General features: G+C 44.1%; 2 protein-coding genes across 2 annotated transcripts; one reads left to right on the top strand and one right to left on the bottom strand.

Annotated features, from left to right (window-relative positions):
- Positions 1-1,405: 1,405 nt before the first annotated feature.
- On the top strand, positions 1,406-8,709 carry CUNH11orf52 (chromosome unknown C11orf52 homolog). The gene is made up of 4 exons (XM_008690085.2): positions 1,406-1,634; positions 6,320-6,357; positions 7,509-7,597; positions 7,821-8,709. Exons 1-4 carry the CDS (start codon positions 1,603-1,605, stop codon positions 8,067-8,069), a joined length of 408 nt encoding a protein of 135 aa, XP_008688307.1. The 5' UTR covers positions 1,406-1,602; the 3' UTR covers positions 8,070-8,709.
- LOC103662393 (ATP synthase subunit ATP5MPL, mitochondrial-like) lies at positions 4,026-5,447 on the bottom strand. The gene has a single exon (XM_040631228.1). The coding sequence runs from the start codon at positions 4,557-4,559 to the stop codon at positions 4,308-4,310; it is 252 nt and encodes an 83-aa protein (XP_040487162.1). The 5' UTR covers positions 4,560-5,447; the 3' UTR covers positions 4,026-4,307.
- Positions 8,710-12,916: the final 4,207 nt, after the last annotated feature.

Here is a 12,916-nt window from a genome sequence, read left to right as displayed (position 1 = left end):
ATTTTAAAATAACCATCCCATCCTCTTAAAGCTTCTCTTTCCCAAGTAAACATACCTAATTCTTTTAACCATATCTTATAGGACTTTTTAAAAAGTTTATTTATTTATTTACGTAATCTCTACACCCAATGTGGGGCTCAAACTCATGACCCCAAGGTCAAGAGTTGCATGCTTCTCTGACTAAGCCAGCCTAGAACTTTCCAAACCATTTATCACCTAGATAACTTTCTCTTGAACACACCACCTTTTGACAATGTAACTCGAAATTCTACATGTAGACCCAAAATTATTATTCCAATCACGGGCTGACTGTTAGAGACTTCAGTGGAATCATCAATACCTGTGTTTATCGCTCTCGAATTCCATTAATGCTGCTTAAGGTATATCAGGCTTTCTGGGTAGCACAATACACTGTTGGTTCCTTTAGAGTTTCTGGTCATAAAAATCTCTTTGGTGTTTTTCTTTAAAATGTTCCTTTAAATTAGAAAAAGTGGCTGAAAGGGGACCAGATTGTGGAGGGCTTTGATTTCCAGGCTAAGAGATTTGGGTATCAGGATGAAAAGAATACAGTTAATGGTAGGATAACAGAAGGACTTGCTGGGGAGAAGCATAGCCGTGAAGAGGCTAGTGCAATGATCCAGCACAAGATAATAAAGTGAGACGCTTTGCCATCCGACAAGTAGCTGAGGACAAGAAGTAATAACAATAGCGAGGACTTAGTGAAAACTCCCCGTGTGAGCCCTGAAGACAAGCCTTGCGGGTTTCACAAATTCTCCCAGAGCCCATAGTTTCTACGGAGGACTTTGCCCAACTGCAGCTTGCTCACTGGAGAGAGTGGAATGAGTCTGATGTTGGGTCGTTGGAAGGAGAAGCTGAGTTGGGGTGGACGTGGAGCTTCCGTAGCTCTGTACTGGGCATGAGGAAGTAAGTGGTCAGGAAATGCTGAGGCCATTCCAATCGTGGAACCATATGATTTTTGACGAGAAAGGGGATTAGGCAATGAGTTGAGTCCTCTCCTTCACCCTCGTAGAAAAAAGTGATTTGCCCACATTAATTCCAAAAGCAAGGGCAACTATAAAAGGAATCCATTTCCCTAAATTTAGGTTTCCAAGAGACTCCCATATTCAAACCCAGATTCTGGATGGGGATAATAAGAAACTGATACTGGTTACCTTGCAAATGAAACTCCATTAAACCTGAGTAGTGCTGGGGAAACATAAGGTAAGACTCTTACCTCCATTATAGAGGATGTATTTCAATGAAAGTGAGAGGTAGTAGAGAAACACTTCCTAAGGAAACCCAGAGCCCTTTTCTGTCTCACGTTTCTTTTCACTGAAGCTTGAAGCTCAAAGTTCATGGCTTCATCAAAGCAGCTCCAAATCCCGAAGGAGAGATAGCTCTCACCTGGAGACCATGTGTGTTCCTCTCCCCCTTGGCTGGGAGCAGTCACCTGGGAATCACTCCAGCAGGTGGCTTCCAAAGTCCAACCTGCTAGGTTGAAATCTGACACTGACAGAGACTCCCCGGCTAAACCAGGAACCAGGAAATGCACCAGCCTCTGTATGTAGAAAAACAGCTGGGCTCCCTCGGAGACAGAGCACCATGGGAAACCGGCCGTGCTGCGGGGGAAGCTGGTGAGTAGGGGCAGAGGGTGGAGGGTAACGTCTCTGTTGGTGGACATGGAGACCCAGAGAATAAGAGAAAGCCTGCAGATAGTTGTCTACCAACCTCCCTCTGCCACCTCCCTCTGCCTGGCTCATCTCCGGGTGCCATCACCAGAGCATTACCTCTTTCTGTGTTCACTCCTTTCAAAAAGCCTCAGAAAACACAGACAAGCCTGCTGACTGTCGGGGGGCCAGAGCGGCACTGGAATGGTGAATTGGCATGGTTTCTCTTTGCCTTCCTCTCCTTTCCTTTCGCTCCCTTCCCTTCTTCCCCAGATGATAATCATAATACTAACCTTTGAGAGCTTACTATGCTCCAGGCACTTTTCAAGCACTCTCTTCCCAACAATGCTATGAGGGAGGTGGCTCAGAGAAGTTAGCTTGTCCCAGGTCACATGGCTAGTGAGCAAATAAACCAACATTCCAATCCAGGCCTGTCTGACTTCAGAGCCCATACTTTCAACCACTACAAAATACTGCCTCCCCAATCAAGCAAATCAACTTTGGAGAAATGTTATTTAAAAAGGCAGAAGTGGGGAGATGGAGAGTATCCATGGACTATTTGAATAGAACTTCACACTTACTTGCTGTGTGGCCTTAGGCAAGTCCTGTAACTTTGCTTTTTTCCAGTCATATAAATATAGATAATATGACCTGTGTTGTTTAGATCGTAGGTTTGAAGAGCAGAGAATATGTGAAAGCCTCACAATAAATTATCTGTAGTGTTTTTACTGTTCTTTCCCAGAGGAGAACCATTCTAAACCCCCAGACCTGGTTTAATCTTATTCAGTGTTTTCTTAGCTATACCTTCCATGCCTGGTCAGTCTTGAGGATGTCTTGCTCGTGAAAAAAATCATCATTATATTCAGAGAAATAGATAAGGTACATTGAAAAGCACATGTGATTTGGAATCGGTACATTGGATTCCAGTCCTGTTCTTACTACTCATTCATGTACTAAACAAATATTTTATTGAATGCCTATATGTACTAGGTATAATGACAGATGCAAAGGACATAGTGATAATGGGAAATTCAGCTCCTGCCTTCTTGAGTAGAAAGAGTTCTAGGGCCTTGGTTGGCCCATCTGTAAAATGGAAACAGTAATGAGTTTCTCAGAACGTTATTAGGAATGGGTGGGGGAAGCACTTTTTAAACTCTGAGATGTCCCACAGACATAGGACATTTAGGGACATCTGCAAGAATTTTTTTTCTCAAAGATTTATTTATTTATTTATTTATTTATTTATTTATTTATTTAAGAGAGAGAGTGCAATCAGGGGGAGGGGCAGAGGAAAAGCAGACTCTGCACTGAATGGGGAGCCCGACTGGGGGCTCGACTTCACGACCCTGAGATCATCACGAAATCAAGAGTTGGATGCTTCTCCAACTGAGCCGCCCAGGCGCCCCGACATCCAAGAATTTCTAGAGAAAAGGTGTCAGAGTTTCTTTTACTTCCTTTGTTCCAAGTTTTCATAGTCTTCATTTTTTTTTTTAAAGATTTTATTTATTTATTTGACAGAGACAGAGACAGAGACAGCCAGCGAGAGAGGGAACACAAGCAGGTGGAGTGGGAGAGGAAGAAGCAGGCTCATAGCGGAGGAGCCTGATGTGGGGCTCGATCCCATAACGCCGGGATCACGCCCTGAGCCGAAGGCAGACGCTTAACCGCTGTGCCACCCAGGCGCCCCCATAGTCTTCATTTTTGGTTAGTTCTTCCTCTGATGGTAGTAATCATAGCAGTTGGCTTTTACTTATGTTCATTATATGTCAGGCACCTAACTGAGTATTTTACATTTATTTTTTTATATAATTCCTCCAATAGTGCATGGGGTTTAGGCTCCATTATTATCTTCATTTTATTAATAAGAAAATGAAAGCTTGATTAGGCTAAAAACTTGCTGAAGGTCACACAGCTAGTCTGATAACCATCGGTCTGACTCGAGAGCCTGGCTAGAAACACTACCCCAGATACTCCAACCAAAACATATTTTTTCCTCTTAAAATATTAGTAGGACCAGGGGTGCCTCGGTGGTTCAGTCAGATAAGTGTCTGACTCTTGGTTTCCACTCAGGTCATGATCTCAGGGTGATGGGATTGAGCCCTGCATTGGGCTCCGTGCTCAGCACAAAGTCTGCTTAAGATTCTCTCTCCCTCTACCCATCCCAGTCACTCCCCCTCTCTCTCAAATGAATGAAATCTTTAAAAAAATTTAACGTATTAATAGGACTGGGTATTGTTCTCTTTTGTTTCTCATTATCTCAAACTTACAGAGACTTCAAGACAGTATGACAATTAAAAAGATTTTTATTTTAAAATATCATTATTATTATTTTCTGATTACAAAAGTAACACACATTCACTGTAGAAAATTTGGGAAATCCCAAAAAGCAGAAAATAAGAAGCAACCGTAAATATTCTAAATATATTTATAGCAACCATAAATGACAGGAACATTTTAGTCTATTTCCACGTAATCCCCCTTTTATTTTTGGTATACTGCATAGTTACATTTATTCATGCCACAAAGGAGACAACACGTCTACAAGCATACAGCGATGCTCCATGTTCCCACCTAACAGAGTTTGCGGAGATTTTCAGCCAGACTGACGTGCCATCTGATGTGTACTCCAAATAAAGCTGATTAACGGTGACCATGAGCAGGTGCAAGACTCAAAGCTTTCAAAGCTTTCCTTCTTTTATCAGCAGTCCTGATTTTATAAACGGTGAAGCCCATCAACCCCGTTCCTACCCAAATCTCCTGGTAAACTCGGGTACAGTAGACCTTCACAGGGATCCAAACATTTTTAACGAGGCTCTGAAGCATCTCGGCACAGAACCCCCGGCTCAGGCCGCCCCAACCCGCACGGCCAATGACTCGGAAAGTCACCTCCATGTAATCCTTTTGAAATGCCTGTGTGCCTAGCTTGTATCCCAAAACATGCCTTATTATCTTTTTATTAACTTAAAGAGTAAGATTTTCCATTCTCTTAGATGTTCTTCCAACATGTTTCTTAAATGGATGTATAGTGGTCCATTTATTGGTGATGCTATTTATTTAGTCAGTTCCCAAAGTTGAACATATAGGATAGTTCCTATTTTTTGCAGTTGTAAATAATGCTACAATGAGCATCCATATTTGTGCCTGCTTATTTTTAGGATATGGAATTGCTACATCAGAGGGTATGCACTTTATGTTTAAGCCTCCTTATACTTCTTGTCAATTGCATTCCAGGAAAATTGAACCAATTCTTATTCATACTGCCAATATAGGAGAGTGCCCATTTAGTTTCCTGAATTCTGAGCTAAAAGTAAAATCCTATCAACTCTGAGTCTAACAGAATATTCCATTTAGGTTGTGTCCAGGCATTGCATAGTATCCAACTTGGGAACAGGCTCCATTCACTAAAATTGGGTCACCCAAATCTGTTGCTTTAGAATTTATGTTCTGTTTATCCATTTAAATAGAAGTAAATAGGAGAACAGTAGTGACAAGGGACAAAGAATTAGAGGCTAGGATAAGGCTATGACTAGACAGAGGTTAAAAAAAAGGAAGAGCTGAAGTGGCAGAAGTAGAAAGACCTAGAAGTGGTTTCAAAGCTTTTCTTCTGAACCACCTGTAAACTTCAGATGGTGATTCTATCTGCTGTCAACTCAGCAAGCCGCATTAAAACCAAAAGTCAAACCAAAACACAAACCTCTGTCAAATATGTGTGGGAAAATCATGATTCTTCCACAGTAGTAAAATGAACATGATCTGGAAGTTTCCTTCCCTCTCTCTCTTTCTTTTTAGTTAGCAAAAGGAGGAAATTTCCTTATGGAGACAGAAGTCACACAAATAGGGTTGGCTCTGGTGAGAGTTTGGAAATGTACTAGCAAGAAAAAGCATCCAGAGTAAGTCCCAAACTATTCAGCCTATTTCCTCAGACAAGTGTTTTTCTCTGGCCATCAAACAGTTGACAATCACATAGACACACTGGCTCCACCGGGGACCCCAGGGGCTCCAAAATGAGTCTGTCCTGCCGCAAGGACAAGGTAGCTGAGTCACTCACCAAATTCAGACCTCCCTGTGCTGTGCATGTTAAAGGTTAAATATCTCTCACTTTCTCTGTTAATTAAAAACAAGGACAGGGAAGCAGGGAGGGAGATCACCTGTTAGAAAAGGGCTTTGAGGTGTCCTAACTTGTTAGCCTGGTTGTGGCAGCTTCTGTGACTCCCAGAGTGAGAACCCCATGTTAGCAGAGACCCTGAAAAAAAAAAAAAAAAGCACTAAAGTGGCAGCAAGAGGGTCTCTGAATCCAGGAATATCCCATTATTGGCAGGTTTCCCTTACCCTCTGCTGGGATTAGCCTGTTAGACAATCCCAGAATAGCCCTCAACCCAGCTATATCCCTGGCATGTTGTGCCTGGTTGCCTTAGGCTGTATTTTGGGTTTGGTTATGTCAGTTGTACCACTCCACCTTCCAGAACCATCCTTGTGGGAGAGATGTGGTACCCTTGCTAAATGCTTTCAGACTGACTTAAGGTGAATCTTTGTTAGAGGGAAGTGAGAGAAGGTCATTCTAGAATGTTAAGAAGGCCACAGAACAAATGATGAAGGTGGAAAGATTGAGGCCAAGACTCTTACATATGGGTGATCTGTATTTCTTTTCACAGGAGCTGCCCACCAACTTCCCAGAGGAAAAAGATACCGGGTAATTGGGTGTTGGGGGCGGGGGCTTTTAGTGGTCGAATTGGAGAAGAGAAGATGCTAGAACCAGTGTCTTTGGAAAGGGCATAATGATGAAAAAGAGGAGTAGCCTTGGAAGGGTTAAAGGGAGATAGTACACCAGAGAAAATCTTCTGGGGTTCGAGACCAGCTCTGAAACTCTGGGTCTGATCATTTCCATTATCTTAGAGTGGCAAGGTTGGTGGCTCATTCTTTCATTCGCCCAGCAAAAATTAACTAAGCACTGACAGTGTGTGTGAGGCACTCTGCTGGGTCCCAAGGAGGTAGCGAGGCACAAGAAGGATGCACTGTCTCAGTCGGTCCTCAAAGAGCTCAAAATCAAGTTTGAGAGACTTGTTTACACAGAAACAAGTAAATGCAATGCAGTCTGCTAGTACTATAATAGGTTCACACTCATATCATGGGAGAATGGGAGAAAACACCAACGTTGAAGGATTAATAGCAAGTTCCCAAGCTGGAAGAGGAGCAGAGAGGAAAGGGTAGGCAGTGGAATTATCTCATGCAGAGGAAGGGAAGGGAAGGGGAAAGGAAAGGGGAAAGAGAAGGGAAAAGGGAAGGGGAAGGGAAGGGAAGGGGAAGGGAAGGGAAGGAAGAAGGAGGAAGAAAGGAAAGAAAGGAGAAAGAAAGGAAAAAAAGGGAAGGAAGGAAGGAAGGAAGGAAGGAAGGAAGGAAGGAAGGAAGGAAAACAGGAAAGAAGAGGCTGAGTTGATTGAAAGTGGCTGATTGTTCGGTGTGGCTGAGCACTTACCACACTGCACTGTAACAGTCAGTATACATATTTGTCTCCCCTAGTAGACTGTAAGCTCCCTGAGGCAGAGAAAATAGTCTGCTCATCCTTCTATCCCCAGAGTGTGGCACACAGCCTGGCATATAATGGGCTCTCAACATGTATTTGCTGCCTGTTTTAGGGGCCAGTGAAAAATAAGGATGGAAGATATGATGGGCCAAGCATGAAAGGAGTTTGGATGTGGGAAAGGCAGCAGTGAAAGAGGTGAGAGCAGAGGCAGGGAGATTAGTTAAAAGCCCACCATAATAGTTTAACAGAGATTCGAAGAAGGCAACCTCAGTAGGGACAGGAAAGAGAGAATGAACTTAAGTTGGATTTCTTCTTCTCAGGAAGCCAAGCAAGACGGACGCTGAAGCAGCCGCAGCCGCAGCCACAGCCGCAGCCACAGCCGCAGCCGCAGCCACAGAATGGTGTAAAGGTAATGACAGTCTTCCGTCCCTCCCAGGGGGCGGCTCTGACATGGGATCTGAGGACTCCGCTTTTTCTCCCTGCCACACATCTCAGTTATCTTGAACCAGAACTTGCTGGTTCTGCCCCACAAAGCAGCAAAGCGAAGGGACATCAGAATCGCCGACCCTGCTTTGTGGGTGAGGGACAAAAGCAAGCCAAGAATCTCCCTTACTGCTGTCCATTTCTTGCAGGCCCGTGATACAAGAGGACATATTTATGAACAGGTGTTAGAGAAGCCCACGTCTCAGGAGAGGAGTCAAGGCCTCAGGCGGGAGGAGAGCAGCTTACATTATGCAGACATTCAAGTGTGCAGCTCTACCCGGCCTCGCTCTGCTCTGGACGTGAAGCACAAGCAGTTAGAAAATGCTACGCAGTACGCAACCCTTCGCTTCCCCCAGGCCACACCCCGCTATGACAGCAAGAACGGGACCCTGGTGTGAGCGCTGGGGAGGACAGACTCGTTTCCTTCATTTTACCACTCCTCCCTGGGGGAGGATCTGCACTGGGGAACTGGCTGGCACCCAGAGATGGTGCCGCGTTCTAAAGAACCCCGGAGCCCTTGTGAGTGCCCCCAGTCTTAACCCCCCTCCCCGAGGCCTATCTGTTACTGGCCACCATTAGCTTGGAGTCATATTTGGGTTAGCTACGGGTGGATGGAGTTCTACAAAATGAAGGGGGCTAGGATGAGCGTGCAGGAAGTTTTTCGACCCCTACTTCGCCCCTGCTTTCAAGGAAAGTGCTGATAGGACAGGTTACCCCAGCATTTAATTTAATGGTGTCTCTTTTACACACCTTAAACTCCAAAGCTGAAGGAGAAGACGTGCTCTGGAAAAGCATTCTGAGTTCTTGCACACAGCCCCCAGAGCCAGCTTGGGCAATTCCCTCGGTGGTTGGGTCAAGGGTCCCAGAACCTAAACAAACGAGGGCAAGGGCTGAGGCGTGGAGGAAGCGATCTCTGACCACGGGTTACCAGTACTTCAAGTCACTGACAGCACTGCGTGGCCCGGAAACTCCCCTTGGCTGGACTGTTGGCTCTCGCAGGCGCGGAGCTGCTAGGATCAATAAATGGCATAAGGAACATGCCTGGTGCGTTTTCTGGGGTGGGGGTCTGCAGGCTCTACGTAAGCAAAGCAGGTCTCGCTCAGCCTGAGGACAGCGGGTAGATCCAGACACTTCGCGCCAGACCCCTCCGGCTTCGGCTGGGGCCCAGCGGCAGTGCGGGTTGGACGCCCAGGAGGCGGGATTCCATCTACAGAAGGCGGAGCTCCCTGGTCCAGTCTTGGCACTCAGGGGGGCGGGGTGGGCTCGGCCCACAGGAGGCGGGTCAGGGAGGCAGGGGGCGGGGTCAAGGCCTGCGGGGCGGGGGCCTGGGCTGTTAGGAGGCGGAGCCGGCCAAGGAAGGGGCGGGGCCCGGGTTGTCAGGGACTGGCTCGCGCCGGCTGGGGGTGGGCGGGTCCGGGCCAGAGCCCGCCTCCGCGTCACCATGGCATCGGGAAAGGAGCCGCGACGCTGTAGCAGGAGGAGGCCGAGCTCAGAAGCGCTGCGGACAGAGACGCTGAACCACATGCACCGATGATTTAAGAGGTAGGTGCTGAAAGGTTGTGGGGGTTGCGGGTGGGGGCGTGCCTGGAAAATATACTTACCACTGGTTGAGCGTCCAGATCAGAAAGGGGTTTACACTGAGGGGTGAGGTGGGGGGAGTACTGGAAAGAAGGAGGCGGAAGTTTCAGGGTCTGAGCCTACTTGGAGCTTTACAGGTTCTTAGGTGCAGTTCCTGATTCAGACTTTCAGAGCTTGGAGACTGAGTAGTAATGCACGTCCCCTTTCAGTTTGTATGCTATCCTCCCCAAATACCCTCGATTGATCCCTAAGAGGGATGATTCCTTAAGACGGACACAGTACTGAAAATGGAATCACAGCACAAAATAGTTGGTAATCATAGTATCGACTTCATAGAATGTTTGTATTTAAAACACTTGGAACAGTACATAGTATGTAGTCAAATGTAGGCTGCTGTTATCATCATTACCATCGTTTTCCCGGCCTGTTCTCTGGCACAGACCTAGTGCAAGTGGATTTGGAAGAAATGGCTAGAAAACTTCGACCACTACTAATCGGTAGAGCAACTCCCTAGCCTGTTTACTATTATCTGGGGCGTAATAACGTGAACTTTATTTCCAACGGTTATTTACTATGACGGTCAAATACGATGCTGTAGGTGATGACACTTTGTAAACTTGAAGTGCTATGTAAAAATTTCTGCCTTAAAATATAAATGCAACCTTTCTAGGCTAAGACGTAATTCCTGAGGATGAATGGAATGGAAGTGCATGCCATAAGCAGAGCTCCCAGTATTTGCCTTGATTGTCTTCAGAATTCTTACTGTGGTCGTTGACAATCTTAGGGAGGAGGGAAAATGCATTCTTGGTTGACTGAAAGGGAAGCGTTGCTCTTTACTTTATTACTATTAAGCCTAAATGGCTAGATTTTAAAATACCCTTGGGATAGTCCTGTTGTGATTATAATATTTTTGGCTGGATTTCCTGCTAACCAGGGTCTAGATGACATAAGTTGATAGATTTGGGGCAGGGGCTTGACATTACCAGATTGATTTAGCTTTAGAATTTTTTTTTTCTGTCCTGTATTTTTGTACATTCTCCCTCTTCCTATTTTAAGGTGGCCCCGATCCAGCTTTTCTAGGGACTCTGAAGATGGGGACTCAAGTGGTTAGGAGACTCTCTAACTCCCTGCTGCCAGCAGAGCCCTCTGTAAGTTTCTGGTGTACTGTTGAAAGGAGTGTGATGACATTAATGGAATTTTGGTACAGTTCCACAACTGGGGGATTTCTCCATCAAGACTGAGATCCTGGAAAAAAATTGTTATATATTTGCTTTCTTTTCTTGCTTCCCCTTCTTGTAGAAAGTCTAGCTCCCTTGATTCATTATTAATAAAATCAGGGAGAAGTCGAAAAATTATGGCAATTAATCAGAATAGATGCAGTTTAAAAGATGCAAATGTTTGTTAAAGAAATAATGCATGTTAATTATGGAGCATTTGGGAAATACTGCAAACCATGATTTTATTTATTTATTTATTTATTTATTAAGATTTTATTTATTTATTTGAGAGAGAGAGAGGGAGAGGGGCGCCTGGGTGGCTCAGTCGTTAAGCGTCTGTCTTCGGCTCAGGGTGTGATCCCGGAGTTCTAGGATCAAGCCCCATGTCAGGCTCTTCCGCTGGGAGCCTGCTTCTTCCTCTCCTACTCCCCCTACTTGTGTTCTCTCTCTCGCTGGCTGTCTCTCTCTCTGTCAAATAAATAAATAAAATCTTTAAAAAAGAGAGAGAGAGAGAGGGAGAGAGCATGAACAGCAGGGAGGGTAGAGGGAGAGGGAGAAGCAGATTCCCTGCTGAGCAGGGAGCCTGATGCTTAACCCTACTGAGCCACCCAGCTGCCCCCAAAACAAACATTTTAACAATTTCATAGTAACAAACATTAAGTTAAAAAAAAGCAAGAGTCAAGGGGTGCCAGGGTGGCTCAGTCGGTTAAGCATCCAACTCTTGATTTTGGCTCACATAATGATCTCAGGGTCATGATATCCAGTCCCGCACTGGGTTCCACACTCAAAAGGGAGTGCTTCTCTCCCTTTCCCTTTGCCCCTCTCCCTGCTTGTGCTCTCTCTCCATCTCTCTCAAATAAAAAATAAATAAATCTTTAAAAAAATGTTTGTTTTAATATGGTTACAAATGTCTGGTAAACATTATAAGGGTTCTAATTTTCTTGACAATTTTTCTGTTTGTTGGATTTTCAGGTTCCCTTCCCCCATTGTAAATAACAAATGGATTTACTCATTTAAGACTTTTTTTTCCTTAGGGTTGGGTTCCAGAAGTAGAATCCCTAGGTCAAAGGATGTGAACATTTTAAGTAATAAGTTACCTTTTAGGAGAAGAATCCTGGTGTCAAATTAAATACACATTTTCCAGAATGTAGAGGGTCATCGGCTGAGAGATAGAAGGGTTCTTGGTAGAAATCTAGCTACCTGCTGCAATGAGACCTTAGGTCCTGCAGAAAGATTATTTCATGATAGTGTGGTTAGTAATGTGGAGCCCTAACATGTATGAATGGCAATCCAGAGGTATGGGGACTTGTGTAGCGTTTACACAGTAGAGAAATTCAAGGGTCACTTCCAAAATATCCACCAGATGTCGCTAGTCTTAACCCAATTTTTACCTTTAGGATAACCAGCAGATAACTTTTGAAATGTGAATTTCAAAAATTCATGTAGAATATATTTGCATATCTGCTTAAGTACAGTTTATATTAAGCACTAGCATCTGGTGATTACTTTGGCAACATCCTACTCTAGTCTTTTACCATTCTGTCTCTTTTTCCCTTTTTCTTCCCACTCAGTCTGTCACACTCACCCTGTACACTCTGTCCCCACATACTAATATTGGATTCTTAGTTTTACTAGTCTTCCTTTTACTATTCTTTCTTTCAGTCTTGTTTCTTGCCTCTGTGTATTCGTGTATTTATGTGTAACTATGAGTTGAGTGTTTTTGCTGAAAGAATGGGACCTGGCATATAATGACATATAATAGGCACTCAATATATTTAGTGAATGTTTAATGAAAACTTGCATTGATGAAAGAGAAGAAAATATAGAAGGATACCAGGAATTATTTATATCCGTCTTGGAAATACACTGAAAGAGACAAAGATGCATATTTCTAAATTAACTATAATTAAACGCTAAGTGATATAATATAGAACATGCTGTGACCTTTGAATTATAAAAAGAGGAATATTCATTCATTCCAGCCAGGATTTATTGAGCATCTACTATGTGCCAGGAAACATTTTTGGTTCTGGAGATAAACCAGATAAACCAATGACAAAACATAAAAATTCCCTGCTCTCATGGACCTTATATTCTGAGCAGGAAGACACTGGCAATAAGCAAACAAGTAAATACAGAATATACAAGACAGTAATGAATGCTAGGAAGAAAAATACAAATAAATTAGGCAAAGAGATTTGGGAGTACCTGGGTGAAGGGGTGCTGTCGTTTTATGTATTTACTTTTATTTATTTATTGTTTTTTAAATAGACTCCACACCCAGCATGAAGCCCAGTGCAGGGCTTGAACTCACGACCCTAAGATCAAGACCTGAGCTGAAATCAAAAGTCAAATGCTCAACCAACTGAGCCACCCAGGTGCCCTGAGTATTGTCCTTTTAAATAGGGTGGTCAGAGAAGGCTGAACAGGTAAAAGTGATATTTGAGCAG

Source organism: Ursus maritimus, unplaced genomic scaffold (assembly GCF_017311325.1).
Source record: "Ursus maritimus isolate PB19 unplaced genomic scaffold, ASM1731132v1 scaffold_16, whole genome shotgun sequence".
Lineage (NCBI taxonomy): Eukaryota > Metazoa > Chordata > Mammalia > Carnivora > Ursidae > Ursus > Ursus maritimus.
This window is presented reverse-complemented; position numbering and strand designations above follow the sequence as displayed.

Bases quoted from the DNA above. Each gene is read 5' to 3' on its own strand.
- LOC103662393 (XM_040631228.1), bottom strand. From the start codon at position 4,559: ATGGAGGTGACTTTCCGAGTCATTGGCCGTGCGGGTTGGGGCGGCCTG.
- CUNH11orf52 (XM_008690085.2), top strand. From the start codon at position 1,603: ATGGGAAACCGGCCGTGCTGCGGGGGAAGCTG. The intron at 1,635-6,319 runs GTGAGTAGGGGC...TTCTTTTCACAG, and splicing joins CCGTGCTGCGGGGGAAGCTG to GAGCTGCCCACCAACTTCCC. The intron at 7,598-7,820 runs GTAATGACAGTC...CATTTCTTGCAG, and splicing joins AGCCACAGAATGGTGTAAAG to GCCCGTGATACAAGAGGACA.